The sequence below is a fragment of the Aphidius gifuensis genome, linkage group LG6 (assembly GCF_014905175.1).
Source record: "Aphidius gifuensis isolate YNYX2018 linkage group LG6, ASM1490517v1, whole genome shotgun sequence".
Taxonomy (NCBI): Eukaryota; Metazoa; Arthropoda; class Insecta; order Hymenoptera; family Braconidae; genus Aphidius; species Aphidius gifuensis.
In genome coordinates, this window is record NC_057793.1 from 8,121,854 (window position 1) to 8,139,036 (window position 17,183).

General features: G+C 23.4%; 1 protein-coding gene across 1 annotated transcript; it reads left to right on the forward strand.

Moving 5' to 3' along the window:
- Window positions 1–3,488: 3,488 nt before the first annotated feature.
- LOC122859757 lies at window positions 3,489–15,614 on the forward strand. Its single transcript, XM_044163439.1, has 5 exons — window positions 3,489–3,546; window positions 14,527–14,655; window positions 14,745–14,898; window positions 14,963–15,281; window positions 15,580–15,614. The coding sequence occupies exons 2-5, from the start codon at window positions 14,579–14,581 to the stop codon at window positions 15,612–15,614; spliced, it is 585 nt and encodes a 194-aa protein (XP_044019374.1). The 5' UTR covers window positions 3,489–3,546; window positions 14,527–14,578.
- Window positions 15,615–17,183: the final 1,569 nt, after the last annotated feature.

Here is a 17,183-nt window from a genome sequence, read left to right on the forward strand (position 1 = left end):
GATCAAAAACCAGACTATATCAACATCTATGTATATAGTACATGTACATAAAATTGTATTAAACGTAAACAAGCATAATTGCCATTTTCAGAATTATTTTTTTCTTAAAATATATATATAATAAAAAATTGAATTTTAAAAATAAACAAGTCCAAAGTTATACTTGTTTATTTCATTTTTTTTTTCAAGTTTGTCAGTGATTTGTCATTTAATAAAAGTAGAAGGGATATGTGTAAGTGAATACCAGTTACAATTACTATGAACAAAGCCCTATTATAGCGTTATATATTTTTATTTAGCACTATGTAATACAATTTAGAACTATGTAGTACTATGTAACACTAGCAAATGCTATTTATATCATTTAATAGTACTAAAAGTGCTAAATTGTATCACATCCTTCCAACTTATGCTATCAAAGTGTTTCAAAATGTTTTATCAGTATTATTTTATACTTCATAGTGCTTAATAATGTTACATAGAACTACATAGTACTATATTATGCTATAATAGTACTCAAAATGTACTATGTCAGTGTTATTTAGTACTATGTAACACAGTATAGTCCTAAGTAGTAATATATAGTACAATTTCCAACTATGTAGTACTATGTAACACTAAAAAATACTATTTGTATCATTATATAGTACTACTTAGGACTAAACTGTGTTGCATAGTACTATATAACACTGTCATAGTACATTTTGAGTACTATTACAGCATAATATAGTACTATATAGTTCTATGTAACATTATTAAGCATTATTAAGCACTTCGAAGTATAAAATAAGACAATTAAAACATTTTAAAACACTGTGATAGCATTTTGTGATACAATTTAGCACTTTTAGTATCATTAAATACTACACATAGTGTTTTTAGTGTTATATATTATTACATAGTACTATAAAGTGCTAAATTGTACTACATAATGCTATTACAATATTTTACAAGTGTTTTACAGTATTGCTTTCTACTATGTAGCACTATATTGTGATTAAAAACACAATATAAATTTTTTTTGTAGCATTATGTAGTATTATGTAGCCATATGTCACACCATAAGACATTTAAAGCTTTACATATTATTTAAAGCTCTAAAATGTCTTATGGATTGACATAAATTATATGCATACTATTAAATAGTACTATAGTATATTATTCCATCATTTTGTAGGACTCGTATAGCTTTATGTAGCACTATGTAGCATAAAATACAACTACATAAATAGTCTTGCTGGTTATTTTTTATTTGTTGATATTTTTAAATGTATATACGTATAGTAAATGTTTGTTGATTGGTTGATTGGTTGGTTGTTCGGTTGGTTGGTTGGTTGATCAAGTCACTGATGAGATGTTTATTGTATTTTATATATATATACCTATAGATATATAGACACACCGAACAAGGTAAAGCAATATCGAAGGTCGAACAAGAATGCATTCTCGCGTATGTACTGGTGATGTTTGTTGGGCTATGGCTTTTGCTTGCACTCAAGACTTCAAGACACCTTGAAAATACAACTCACGTGTGTATATCAAACCACGGTACCTGCGAAGCGGCTCTCTTGTGCCTTTTGCAAAGCGTCTCGTGGCCTTGACCGTTCTTCCAGACGTTCAGATTTACGATTATATATACATATACATATATTATATTCATATACCAACGAAACCTGTAAAAATCCTGACCAATTTTTTTGCGATTAAATCAGTAACAAAATGATGAATTTATTTAGTATATTTTATTTTTTTAAACATACAAAATTCTATTTGTATTTATTTTTTTAATTTAAATTAGAAATTATATAATATATAGATGAAAACGAAAGAAAAAAAATCAACTTTCAATTCTGTAAAAAAATAATAAATGTCATTGTTTTAAAAATAATTTTAAAAGTCATGCATCATAATTTGAATAATAAAAATAATAATAAATAAAAAAATATTGTTGAAAAAAAAAAAAAAATGGAAAATCACAAATTTTGAATTAAAAAAAATTCATAACAAGTTCATTTATATATTTTTTTGGTTTACTTAATTTTATTTTTTATTTGAATTTGTTTATATTTATATAAACAACTGATAAGAATAAATAAAAAAAAATTTTTATTAAAACTTGATTGAAGAATTTATTATTATCTTTGACTGAAGAAAATTGGCACGCATGCAGGATCAAAGTTTGGAATGCAATATATAGGTGTGGCAAAATGCGCATTCGCATCTAATATGTAAGTAGTCATACTGGCTCACATTGAAGTCAATGAATGCATCAATACAAAGACCAAGATCACATAAATAAATAAAAAAATAATGATAAAAATTTATAAAATAAAAAATACAACAATTTAAATATTCCGGTGCTTGAGTTTAAAACCTGACAAACGTGTCCTTGTAAATGCCCCGGAGGGTCAATATGCAATTCGCAGTAAACGAGACCCTGTAGCATTTTTATATAAAGAAAACCGCATTTATCTTTCGTTGAAGAGACCAAATGAAAAATAAAAAAAAAACCCAAGATGAAGAAGAAAAATAAGATGTATAAAAAAACCATGATGAAGATGATGAAGATAATGATGATGATGATGAAGAGAAAAATTAAAAAATAAAAAATTCCAAGTATAATTGTCGCTGTTTTATATATTATTTATTTCATTAAATATCTGGTTTTAAAATGCAGCTGGTGTAATTTTTAAAATCGTGCAAAATTACAAGATACCAAAATGGCGGTTATTGTTGCCTTGTGGCATGGAATCTGGTATTACTTCACCGTGTATTTTACCGTGTAGCCGTGGCAGTGACAGTGGCCAACTCCTACTTACCTCACTTCTTACCTCTCTTGCCTCTTTATTATCATATATATTTCTCCCACTTTAATATATAAAATTTACCTCAAACTATTATAGAAAAAATCCCCTTCTCTTATTTTTTTACACGTCTCATATATTTATCGTTTTCTAACCTCAACTTTTTCTCTCTCACCTCTTGAGTCTTGTCTTGTGCTTTTTTTTTTTTCATATCCTCTCTCTAACCACCACCATCACCATTGCCATCATCAGCATCATCATTTCTTCTTTCTATTTTACTCCTCTTTCCTCCCCTCACTTTTATCCTCGCATACAAACTGTATATAACGTGCATTCATTCGCCTTCGTGGGATTCTTCATCAAATGAATTCTATTATTTGTTTTCTTCCTCTTTAATTTCTTATTCTTTTCTTTTTTTTTTTTATAAATTCATTATGTATTCTTGAAGAATTGCAATGTATTCATGTTGAACTTTTTTTTTTCAAAAGTATGAGACTATTTTTTTTTTTACATATAATACAGATTTTTTTGCAATTTGTATTTTCATGCGAATAACCATAATGATAATGGATTTAGAGTGAAGTCAAGAGACGCATGGGAATGATAAAGATGTAGATGATGAAGTAGCAGGGGAAAAAAAGAGGAACAGAAAGAGGACAAGACTCATGGCCAGGACATTCACCTTTTCATTTTGCTCATGGTGGCAAAGCCATGTTAACTCTTTTATATATATTTTATATGTGTAAGAGTGACTTTAATAAATATATTGCAAGAGTATATATATGGCCGCCATTACACAATAATCCTGTATTCATATAGCCACCCATTTTGTTTTAAAAAAAATACTCCAAACACTTGACTGAATATAATATTCATAAACCCATTTTAAACTTTATACAATTTTTATTTTAAAAGAGTTATTTAATTTTCTTTTATTTGACTTTTTTTTTTTTTTAATTTTCTTTTTCCATGGTGGTCGTGGGGTGATGGATTTTATAATTAGTATACTTTCATTTTGATGTATCTTCAAAAGTATATTTATATTTATTTTTTTTTTAAATAGGAGAGGACATAAGACGACGAGCTTTCTCTCTATATAGCACCTTCGTTATGTCCTAGAATAATATAAGTGGCGTAGAGATTCAATGACCTCGAATAACTCAACAGACTCTTACGAAATGAGAACCAAAATTCAATGTCGATGACCTCTTCAGTCTTCAATATCATATCATTGATTTAAAATCTCTTGTATATTATTTAAAGTTTTATTTTTTCATTTTTTATACCTATCAAATTATTTCATACCAATTCAAATGTATTCTAAATTTTTATATGTAAAAATTATTTTTATATATTCAATTGTAATTTATTTATTTTTATATATACATTTGAATTTAGTCTATCGAGTTTTATCAAGTTTAATACCTTTTTTTGTTTTTGCAATGTAAACATGTTTACTATATATTTATATATCATAGATAATGATTTTATTTAACGATATGTTAATAGCCATGTTGGAACAACCAAAAAGATTTCCTGTTGGAATTTCAAGTACCAGAAAAAAAAAAATTAAAAAAATATAATAAATAGAGACGGGGGCGTTAAAGCACCATACAATTGAGGTCACGCACCATCACGTACTTAGTATGAAATAAAAAAAATACAAAATATATATTTAAAATCATATAATGCAACTCATAGTACCATGAATAAATTAAACTTTATATATTTATTTTAATCTTTTTTCAATTTTAAATACTTGTCTTACCCTAAATTTTATAAATATATTATTTTATGTAATTTGGGTATTTTTTGATGATGAGATTTTTAATTGGATATGATAATTAAAGTTTGATGATGACCAAATAACTTGTTTGAATGAATTAATTTTTTTTTTTTTTTTGAAGAAATAGGATATGGTTAATATATGATTGGATAGTGGTGGTGGTGGTGGTGATGATGGTGGTGGTGTTTGCGTGCATTTTACGATATGGAGCTGGTCGAGTGTGTGTTGTTATAAAGTGGGCCGATTCTTTGGTACCGTTATTATATACTGCACAAGAGGACACACGTGTTATAATAACTTATCATTACATATACGTATGTAATCATTTTCACGACCTTCGTTATTTGAATTTTTTTGTTTTGATTATTTAACACAAATATTTATCATTTATCAGATGATTAATTTTGTATTTTTTTTTAATTTTGATTTTATAAATTTTAAATTGTATATTTGAATTTATATATAAAAATTTAGATTATGAAAAGAAATAATTTTATAACAATTCTTTAAATTAGTATTTAATATTAATGATGGTTTTTTTTTTTTTATATTGAGAAGATATTGTTGTATATATAAAATCAATGATTTATTTTTTAGAATTATTTTTCTTTTTAAACTTTCAACTCATTTTATGACCACTTCAGGAATGAAGTTTTTTTTTTCTTTTGAATATAATATCTTTACAGTGTATACTAATCTTCGGGAGTAACATCACATTTTTATTTTTTTTTATTTTTTATGTTCGAATACATTCTAGGTCAGTCTGACGTAATGTTATGTACCCGTGTATTTTAATTTATTATTATTTTGGTTTTTTATTTGGGAAGCTATTAAATTATCAGGTGCATATAGAAAAAAAAAAATAAATAAAAAAAAAGGTTTTTTTTTATTTATAATTGTGTGATGCATTTTAAAAACTTTCTAATAGACAGTATTAGATATTACAGAGAGAAATAATCAGAATCCATGCTGTAATAATTGGTTGGAGAAGAAGAAAGCGACCTTGCACTACTTTCTTTCGTTGGATAATATTGAATGTAATATACACTTAGCTGTTTTTCTCTTGATTTTCATTTTCTTACTATTGATAAATAAATGAATTAATTTTTTAATAATTATGATGCTATGTTGTTGTATTTAATAAACAAACAAGTGAAAATTATAGAAATGAAAATAAAAGAATTCATTATATTTTTATTTGAGATAAATGAAAATTTAATTAACAAAAAATAAAATAAATTATTTGAAATTAAATTACAAGGTTAATTGTTTATTTGATGAAAAATATGAAAATTATTTTTTTTTAAATATTAATTTATTTGTGGTTAATAAATTTTATTTGAAATTATAAAAATAAATTTCAAAAATTTATATACTTGAATTTTGACTTTTTTTTTTCTATAATAATTTCAAAAAATTTTCATACTACATTTTATTAAATAAATAATAAATATTAAATTTATTTTTTCAATTTTTTTATGTAATAATAATTACAAATAATCATTTATTTACTTTAAATATTTAATTTATTTTTCATACAAATAAATATTTATTTCGTTAAAAAAAAAAAAAAAATGAAACTATTCAAATAAATGATTTATTTTTTTCAAATATATTTTTCATTTGATTTAAATATTCAATTTGTCCTATATATTTCTTCATTCGAGTTCATAAAACCATAAAATTTATTTCATTCATCTTTTTATTTGTATAAATAATAAATCTTTTTAAAAGTGCTAAAAAATTGCTAATTTAAAAAAACATCTTGATAATAATTTAATTTTTAAAAAGGACTATTGATTCAAGGCTGTAACATTTATTACAATCGAGTAATTTATTTTCGTGTAATTTCAATAAAAACATTATCATACAGTGTTATTAAAATCCATCGCTGTATTACAGCGTTGTCCAAAAAAAAAAATGAATAAAAAATGCATTTCGAATTTCTTTCAAGTTTAAGTGCCCGTGTAACACTTTTGGCTTTTACGTTCACCAAACACAGGGTTACGTGAACTTCCATCATTCGATTGCGTCAGTGTTGAACAATCACTGAAATATTTGACGAACAAGCTGAGAAGATTTGTTCTCCCTCTTTTTATATATTTTTTTTTTTCATCTCTTCACATCATCTCTTCACTTTACCCAAAATGTACCGTTATCCACTGACTTCAGCTCTTCCCTCTCTTTATTAAATTTTTCTTTTTATTATTTCAAAAATAAAAATTGAACAAGCGGATGTAAAAACTATATATATATATTTCTTCTTTTGATTTTAAAAACATTAAACATGTTAATTTTTAACAAATACATTTTTCATATTATTATCCTTGTATTATATACGAAAAAATTTTCACGTTTCCGAGTGTGCCAATAGCATCATCGCATTGAATAAAGATAGAATGCGAGAGACTTTGTAAGTAGGCAAACATAACTGTTTTATTAACCGTAAATTCAAGCTACCATGCTTGGCACTCGACGTTTACATAATCGAAAACACGGAGAGTGAAAATTGTGCGATCCTAATATACTTTCGTTATCGAACAAATCCGTGTCTTGACCCACGTATATATATAGGTATATATTACATTTACATCAAGAGATAAATATACAGTATATACATCAATTAAGATATTGCTTTCAATGAGTGAAAAGTTAATTCATCCTTTGTCGGAAAAAAATTAAAATAAACTCAACCTTTATTTTAAAAATTTGTCATGCAATTATTTATACAATTATTTAACAATTGCTAATTTAATTTTCACAAAAATACAGAGAGATTTTTTAAATCAATTAGACATTCAAGGCTCCAGTTGAATTTTTTTTTTTGTCTCGCTGAGAGAAATATTTCTCTATAGTAATTTAATGTTTTTTTTTTTACATGTAATGTAATATTTTATTCAATCGAAAAATTATTATTGCTTCTTTAGAAAAATATTTCTCAAGTAGAAATATTTTATTTGTAATTGTTTCGATGATTGTGTCTACTTGAATTTTCGATTTTTAAAAGTGAAAAAAAGCCATTTTGGTCAGACATTATCTGAAATTTTAATAATAATTAATTTTAATAAATTTTATAATCAAAATAACATTTAATATAAATTATTTAGATTGTTTTTATTAAAATTTATAATAAATTTATAATTTAGATCAATAAATTAATAATGATTTAATTTTTTTAAAATTCATTTCGATTTATAAATTGATTTTTTAATCATACGATATTTTTTCAACAAATTAATAATTTTACTGAATTAAAAAAAATATTTTTCATTACAAAAGAAGATTGGTTAGATAATATTTAATTTTTTTTTAAAAAAAATTATTTATTTTTTTAATTAATTAATTTATATAAATGTAATTATAGAAAAGTGGTTATAAAAAACACATAAAATTCAATTTTATTTTATAATAAAATTTATTATCATTGCTAATTTGTTGGTATTAATGTTATTATTTTATTAAAGTTGCATTAATTTTATAAATCAAAATTATAAATAAAGAAAAAAAAAAAAGGGCAACCAGACTGACAGGTGGCTGTAATAAAACTCGGGAATTTTCTGGCATCATTAGTCGTTATTATATGTTACTAAATAATATAATGAGAATAAAGCACAGCTTAAAAATTTGAAAGTAATAAAATAAGTTTAAATTTATTTGTCATCGTCGTTATTACGAGACTGTCATTGCCTCGTTTTTTAAATAAATGTGACAGCACAATCAAAGTTCTAACTAGTCGTAATCATTCTTCATAATTGGATGAAAATAAATGAAAAAAAAAAAATTGCTATTTACTATTATATTCTAATGAAATTAGTGTATAATTTAAAATTTTTTTTTGCTGATTAGATAGAAAAATTCTACGAATGAAAAATAGATTTATAAAAATATTTTATTTTCAATTTTAATTTAAATAAATGATTTATTTCTTTTAAATTAATACAATTGGTCAAATTAATTTTTGTAATTTGCTGTAATAGTTTTTCAAATAAATCATTTATTTATCTGTAATTTATAATTTTTTATACAATTATAAAAAAATAATTTAACTAAGCTTTGGACGCTGAAAATGATAAGAATAATCTTCAAAAGATGATTGATTTTTCTTTAAACTTTACGAAGAAAAATAATTTTTTTTGATGGAAATTTTTCTTCAGAAGATTTCTCAAGTAATCTCTGGATTTTCTTTTATCAATTCTTAACATTTGTTACCGTAAAATAAAAATTCTTTACTATTTTTTCGCTGAGAATTAATTTGTAATAAAAATTTCCCAAGATTCTCATATTTTTATTATTAAAAATCCCAACAGAATTATTATTTTTTATATATTTTAGCATCTTAAAAAAAAAAATATTAAATTAGATTAATTTCAAGTCTTTAAAAAGACATAAACATGCTGTAAAATATTCTTAAAGATATTCTTCAAAGTAAAAAATTTTTTGCAAATTGTAAAAACTTGAAAAAGATCAGGTAAATTTATTGGAAATGTTCTTTCAGCTATTGTCAAGCAAATATAACGCAGATTACAACAAAACTTTTCATAACAATAGCTTTGTGATATTTGTATAGAAAATAATTAACTAAACATAAATCAATATGTATTCTGTTTTTGAACAGCCACCACTATCAACCATTGTTTTCTCAGCCAAAAAAACACCACATGATATTTTACAACAGCTACTTTACTATCCAGGCACGTGTTTTATTTATTTTTCGATGCTTTTTTCGACTAATCTTCTTAAGAAATAATTTATATTAATATATTGTGTCAAAAAAAAATCAAAAAAATACTCAAAAACCACACAGTGTTCTCATAAATATATTATATAATTGACCTTTTGGGTTGAACACCTTTTTGAAGGACGTAAAATTAGAGCAAGGACGTGTGTGTCTTTTATATAATATTCTGAAATTTGACCTGTTCGAAGAGCTGAATCTTCGGAACCCTCTTTGCAAAAATCTAACCGTGAAATTCACCGAAATATCAAGGGGAACTTTTTGTTAAAGCCCCCCGAGACACAATATTTCTTTTATGTTTTTTTCTTTCGCGTCATTCTTTTTCTTTTCTTTTTTTTTTTTCAAATAGCCATATGAAATGATAAGACTTTTGTTCCTTTCTAAATTGATTTATTATATTTACTTTTCAACAAAACATTATGATAATAAGAAAACGTGTGTCTTTGCAAAATTTACGAAATTCTGAAAATTTTAAATGCTATTTTAATACAACTTAATGTACTTTTGTTTAAATTTTAATATAGTCACATTAAGGGTGGTCAAAACCCCTGCAATTTTGGTTAAAAGATTTCGAAATAAATTGTTATTATTTATTGGGGAAAAAAGACAATGAATTGTTATGAATTTTTAGACGCAAAATTATTAATAGCCTATGATGTAATATTATATAAAACGCTATATGTATTTTTTTTTTTAATTTAAAACTGTGAGAATGAATATTCGAAAAAGGCTTTTAAATATAAGCTGAAAAAGATTTTGCGTTTCTAAGAATTAATTTAAAGAGAAAAATAATAAAAAAAAAAAAAAGAAAAATGTTAATATATTGACATAAAACAGGTGACAAGTAGGGAAAAATCTGAGTGAATATTATTCTGATCGGTTAGAATACGAGTCATGAAAATATGCTAGATAAAGATAAAAAATATATAATAAAGTGAGATAAAAAATAATGTCCGAAGAGCCGCGAATGCCCGGACAACGCTCCCGCTGCTGTTGGGGCCAACTAACGGTCCAAACCACCTCCATTTGTTTATTCGTTCCTCCACTTCAACGAATCATCGCGGCGCAAAACCTGGTCGTTTACTTCTCTCCTCTTTTCATCACCCATCGTTATGGGGACCTCCTTGTAATCGACCTCCTATGGTCATGGCCACGATCTATTGGATTTTTATTGATTTTTTTTTTTTTTATTAAATTTTTTATTTCACCTCAAATTTTCCTACGTTTTTTATTTTTTTATTTTTTATACAACATGACTCAATATCCTGTACATAAATTTCTCGACCTAAATATTTCAAACAGAATATTGTATGCCTTAAAAAAATTCCCCAAAAAAATTTTAAAAAACCCAGTTGAAAATATTCACTATAGTAAATAAAAAATTAAATAAATAAACATTTAATAAAATATATTTAAAAAATGAAAATATTAATAAAAATTAAATTTGAAATAATAATAACAGCGAGTCATTACAATACGATGATGAATTAATTAATTTTTAAATAAATTAATTTTCAATTTATCCAAGATATATGGATAATAGTAAATTTGCAAAAAAAAAAAAAATAAATAAATTTTTAAATGGAATATTTATTTATTTATCGTGCTGATCATACTCTTGTCATAATTATTTTTCGACAAATTTTAAATCATCATAATCATCATTATGTTTACATGTTAAACTATGCTTGTATATTATTTTTATAATTATTCATTTTAATTTTAAATATGGCTTTTTATACCAACACAAGCTACATGATGTTTTTTATTTTTTTGGGGCAAATTATTAACCAGGATATTTTATTTCGAGATGATTTGGCTGAGAAATTTATGTCTAGGATATTATTATTATATCGATATAGTATGCATCAGTGAGCTCACTCAAATAATCCCAAAGCCAGAAAAATATTTACTAACCAAGTGAAACAAGTCAAAATTAAATCAGACATCAGTCGTAATTGTCTCAAAGTGTTTCACAAAATTTAATATCAAAAAAATAAGATTTAAATTAATTATTTTAAATAAACTACTTCTTTTCATGATCAAGTCTTGGATTAAAACTATTTCAATAGCTATATAATTTTATATTTTCCATAAAATTTATTTCAAATTATAAATATAGTAATAATAATAAATATCATCAGCAATGTCTTCGTCGTCTCAAGAAGTTTCATTTATATTTGAGGAAGGAAAGAATTATTCACCAGTTTATTTTGGGAAACTCGAGTCGTTCACGTTGATATTTAGTTGTAATAAAATTCATACAATTCGATAAATAATTCAGATAAATGAATTTCTTATACAATACAATTTTTTTTGCTCAAAAAAAATATTATATATTGTCGAAATATTTTTCGAATTTTAAAACATCAAACCACCAGACAGATGTATATCAGATATCAAATATCGATAGACGAAAAAAAAAAAAGTAACAACGTTGACCGGTAAATCAAATATAACGATAGAAAAAAACAAAACAAAGTAAGATATTCAAATCAAAAATAAAAATATATGATTAAATATGCAGAAATTATCAAAAAAAAATACGATGAAATGATTATCTGAATTTTTTTATTATGAATCAACTTATATTTATTTTATTTTTATATAAAATTTTATTACTTTTATTTATGAAAATTTGTCATATTATTTATATGATCAGCATGTAACCACAGGAATTTTATGAATCTGGAAATATTCATACGTATTATATCACAACATTCATGTTTTATTAACATTTGATATTCAGAATCATTCATCATTTTTACTATTTTTTACATATATTATTTTATCATTGCATCATCAATGATCACATCAAGCATCACATTTTTCATACATATTAATTTTGAGTTACAAAACATCACATGAAATTAGAATACTTAAGAATAAAAAAAAAAAATCACATCAACAAAAATAATGAAATAATAAAAAAAAAAAAATTTATAAGAAATAAAAAATTTAGAAAATTTCAATAAAAATATTCAAGAAAAAGATTTTAATTTGTGCTCAAAATGAATGCTGCAATTATGATCAATTTAATATAAAATATATTTTCGATATTCGAAGTGCCAATCACTAAATGTGCGGTATTCAAAAAATATTGAATCATTTTTACAATTTTTCATTACATGATAAGGCATCAATTTCAATAGTTGTCTTTATTATTTCATCAAATAGAATAATTTATAAGTACTTCTAAATTCTAAATAGAAAAGAATTTCTAAAATAAATACGTTGTAAAAAATTTTTAATAAATGAAATTAATTAAATAAAAACAGGAAAAGAATTGTTTAAAAAAAAAAATTTATATTTATAAATTTAAATAAATGAAATAAAAAAATTTTTTAATATAAAAACGAGTAAATTTATTTACATAATGTAAAACTTGATATTAATCTATTTTATGAATTAAAAAAATTATAAAATAATGATAATATATTTTTTAGATTTTATGTATAATATACAAAATAAAAATTCTCACCGAATAATTATTATTTTTTAGTAATTCATTGTTATCTTGAATTGAAGAGAAAAAAAAAATTTAATTATCAAGTAAAAGCGTTGATCCCGTTTGTGCCATTTTACTTCTGAACTAATGTAAACACGCATTTGAGTCACCATAAAAATAATAATAATATTATGTTAACAAAACGTGATTCATGAATATTAAAAAAAAAAAAAAAAAGTTGTTTGTTAAACTGGAAATCAATGCTGCACAAATTTTTGAATGAAAAATTTAATTTATTCGCTAAAATTACTGTGCTCTATTGGCTGGGCTGATGCAAAAAAAAACAGAACAGATGTAAAAATATATTTTTAAACGTATAGGAAAAAATTGTCAATTTGAATTTTTATTCATTTATTTATTTTTCCATCTGTGATCTGTAAAAGTCAGCGCGTAATTGCAAATATCGCGGAGCGTAATACCGCACGTGTGAAAAAAAAAAAATTATATAAATTCATAATTGCGGGCTGTGTTTAAAAATTAACATTTTCGTTTGATTTCTTTTTCAACGAGTCAATTAAAATGTCGGCTTATTTATGTAATTAATTTTTATAATTGAACTTGAATAATAACAACAATAAAATTAATAAATTAAAAAAAAAAAAAAAAACATGAAAAAATGAATTTTTAAAATTTTTTAATTTGTTAATTATTTGTTGTTAATTTTTAAAGTCAATTATTGAAATTAATTGCACAAATAAATTGACATTTTAACAAACCATTTGCAAAAAAAAAAATTAAAGAAAAATAATTATTTTCAAGTGCAAGAGTCAATTAATTTTCAAATTTCGAAAAATATGAATTTTTTTTAATTTCAAACATATGTATTACTCAATTTCAACTTGAAAAAATTACATTATAAATTATATAGCTGATGAAAAATATATTTAAACAATGTACCTGAGAAATTTCTACACCTTGATGAAAAAAAAAAAAAAAAAGATTAAAATCTTCTGCTCTTGATAGACCGGAAACTCAACAAGTGTAAAACACCACTTGAACTTTTTTTTTTTCTTTAAATTTTTTATTTCCCTCAGCTCCCTCTTTTTAAATTTATAAAATAATCCTAGTTCTAATTTACAATCCAAATTAATGGAATATGTTAATTACAGTCGGGATTGCACCGACAAACTAAGTAAAAAAAAAAAAAAAAAAACTTACCGTTAATTTATCCTCAAATAACTCGAATATGATATTACTTTTTATACCTTAATTTATATAAATTTAAAATGTTTTATCTTTATGACTATTATATTTTTTTTACTCAAAAGAAATAACACAAAATTGTCAATTTATAATAAAAAAAAAAAAGCTAATTAATTTAGGTATATATTTTCAAATCATAAACAAGATAAAAAAAAACAAAAATCATAAAAACAAATTGAAGGACAGATTTTCTTTTTTTTTTTAAATTTATAAATACCTTATTTAATTTTAATAAATATATTTTTTTTAATTAAATAAACATAAATGAATAAATGCATTTTCAAAATTTACTATTTAAATAATTTCTATTTCTTCGCGCGCTTGAAAATATATATTTCGACGTTTTTTTTTCGATCACGTTCTAACCTAACCTCATTGATTACTATAACAAAAAATGAAAAAGTAAACATGATGTCGACGACCTATCGGCACTGAAGTGTCAAATCCTTTGTCCATTTTGTTTTTTTTTTTTTCTCTCTGTTCGGCTCAGTGTGACGCATTCAAGTTCCTTTCTCTTGACCAAAACTGATTGATGATCATTTATGATAATAAAAAAAAAGGATAATAAAATGGATAAAATGACTGGCCCAGATCGAAAGTCCAACATCAAAGTGAGATCGTAAGTTAAATATATAAATTAATACTTGAAAATAAACAGTGATCTTTTTTATAATAAAATTAAATATTTATATTTTTATTTACACTTAGTTTTGGTGATCCAAATCGTAACAAAGGATGGATTAAATGTTATACAAATAAAAATCGTAAAAAGCCATATTTTTTTAATGTTTTTACACGTTGTGCAACTTGGACATTACCAATTTCCAAGGATATATATTTACCAACTCACAAGTGTAATTTGGTTAGTTTAAAAAATTATTATCATTTGATTATTAGCCAATTAATAATACATTTTTTTTCTTTAGAAAAAAACAAATGAATTGGAGACAATTGAAGATATGCCATTATTTTCATTGTCAGATTTTGAAGATGACAATAATAAAGAAATACTATCAAATATAAAACATGGTAGTAAAACAAAAGTTGATAAAGATATTTTATTTAAACTGTATTTTAATACAAAAATAAATTTATCACAAAATATTGTTGATAGCTATGATGATGAAGAAGAAGAAGAACAACATGTTGATAATGAAAATAATGAAAATTATCCAGTTGTAATAGCAAGTAGAGATATATCAGAATTAAGTGATATTATTGATCATCTTGAAATAAATTATTCAAGTGAATCTGAAAAACTAGATAATTCAATTGTTAAAGATAATAAAAATGTTAAAAATATTATTGATAAAAATATAAAAAACAATGAAGAGAATATCAATGATATTGATTCAATAACTGATAAAAAATGGCATGAATTTTTTCAACTGAAACAATTAAAAAATATTCCATATGAAGAATTTATAACAAATGATCCTGATAAATCATTGAGCAGTGATAAATCAGTTGAACAAATTAATTTGTTATCAAATAAACGTACTAATAAATCAAAAAGTATTAATAAAAATAATTTGAATGACAGTGATTCAACAACAGTATCATCAAATGATACTTTAATTACAAAAAAAAATACACCAGTGATAAATAAAAAAGTAAATATTAAAAATTCATCATCAAATGGTGTGTTAAATAAACCAAAAAATATTAAAAATTCATCATTGAATGATGTGTCTAATAAGAATAATAATAAAATAATAAAAACAAGAAAAAAATTTATGAATATGAGACAAAAATTAAAATCATTTGTTAAAAATGATAATTCTGTTGAAAGAATTAAAAAAATTGTTAATATTCAAGCTGATGAATCGAAAGTTACAGAAAAATTTGTTAAAAATGATAATTCTGTTGAAGAAATTGAGAAAACTGTAAATATTCAATCTGATGAATCGAAAGGTACAAAAAAATCAAGCAAATCTTCATCATCATCTTCATCTTCATCATCATCATCTTCATCATCTTCATCATCATCATCATCTTCATCATCTTCATCATCTTCATCATCTAAAAAAACATAAATAATTTTTCTATTTAAATAGTAAATCAAATGTCTATCATTTGTTCTTAAAAATTAAAAAAAAAAATAATAATTTTGATTATTGATTAATCCCAGTTGTACTAAAAAATTTATATAAATAAATAATTAAAAAAACAAAAATAAAATATTATTATATAATATTATTAATACAAAATAAAAAAAAGAAAATAAACATTAATTATTTAAATTGAAATTTCAAGTTTAAGGTAAATTTATTTAATGATAGTTTTAATAGAAAAATAAAATAATAATAATGATGATGATGATGAATAAATTGTTGGTCGGTCGGTCGGTCGGTTGGTTGGATCACCTTGGCCGCGACAAGTACAGCTAGAGAAGGGATGTATTATTATTTGTATTGAACCCACAGGTGCAACGGTGCGCAGCGTTGACTTTGCTTTGGTTTTGCTGCAAGTGTATTTTCACCTATAAAATATTATGAAAAGAATTTTTAAAAAGAAGAGGGGAATATACACACTGACAAAGCATGAACCGGTCTTCAATTTGTTATTGTTCTTTCACTTGTTATTGTTAATATATTTATATAAAAAATAATAAAATTGAAGACCCAAGATTTATACAAACAACCAACACTGTTACATTAGCGGTTTAACAATACAAAAAAAAAAAAAATTTATCTTTTAAAAAGGGGGGTTCAATTGCAAATGTTCAAGGGAATGTACTTACTGTCTTGATGGGTTTTTTTTTTTGTCTTATTGTCTGACAATTTCACATTTGGCCTTCATGGCTTTCGAGTCTACCTCAACTTGTCTTATTTATCATTCATTCTTTTTTTTAAATTTTTTTATTACGCTAAAAAAGCCAAGTTGAAAGTATAAAATGAAAAAAAAAAATTTCAACAATATTTATAATGGTTTAAATAATTATAAGAGAATATTATTTTGTTTTTTTAAAAAAATTCAAGATATAAAAAAGTAAATGGATTAATATTTGCTGAGAATTTTTAATATAAATTTAATTAGATTTTTTTTTAAATGTAACATTATAAAAATTATCAAGTATCCGGAAGTTATTTGACGTAAATTTTATATGTTAACAAGCAGCAGGATGACGATGTTTTTTTTTAACAA

Bases quoted from the DNA above. Each gene is read 5' to 3' on its own strand.
- LOC122859757 (XM_044163439.1), top strand. From the start codon at position 14,579: ATGATAATAAAAAAAAAGGATAATAAAATGGATAAAATGACTGGCCCA. The intron at 14,899-14,962 runs GTTAGTTTAAAA...TTTTTTCTTTAG, and splicing joins CAACTCACAAGTGTAATTTG to AAAAAAACAAATGAATTGGA. The intron at 15,282-15,579 runs GTGAATCTGAAA...TTTGAATGACAG, and splicing joins TCTTGAAATAAATTATTCAA to TGATTCAACAACAGTATCAT.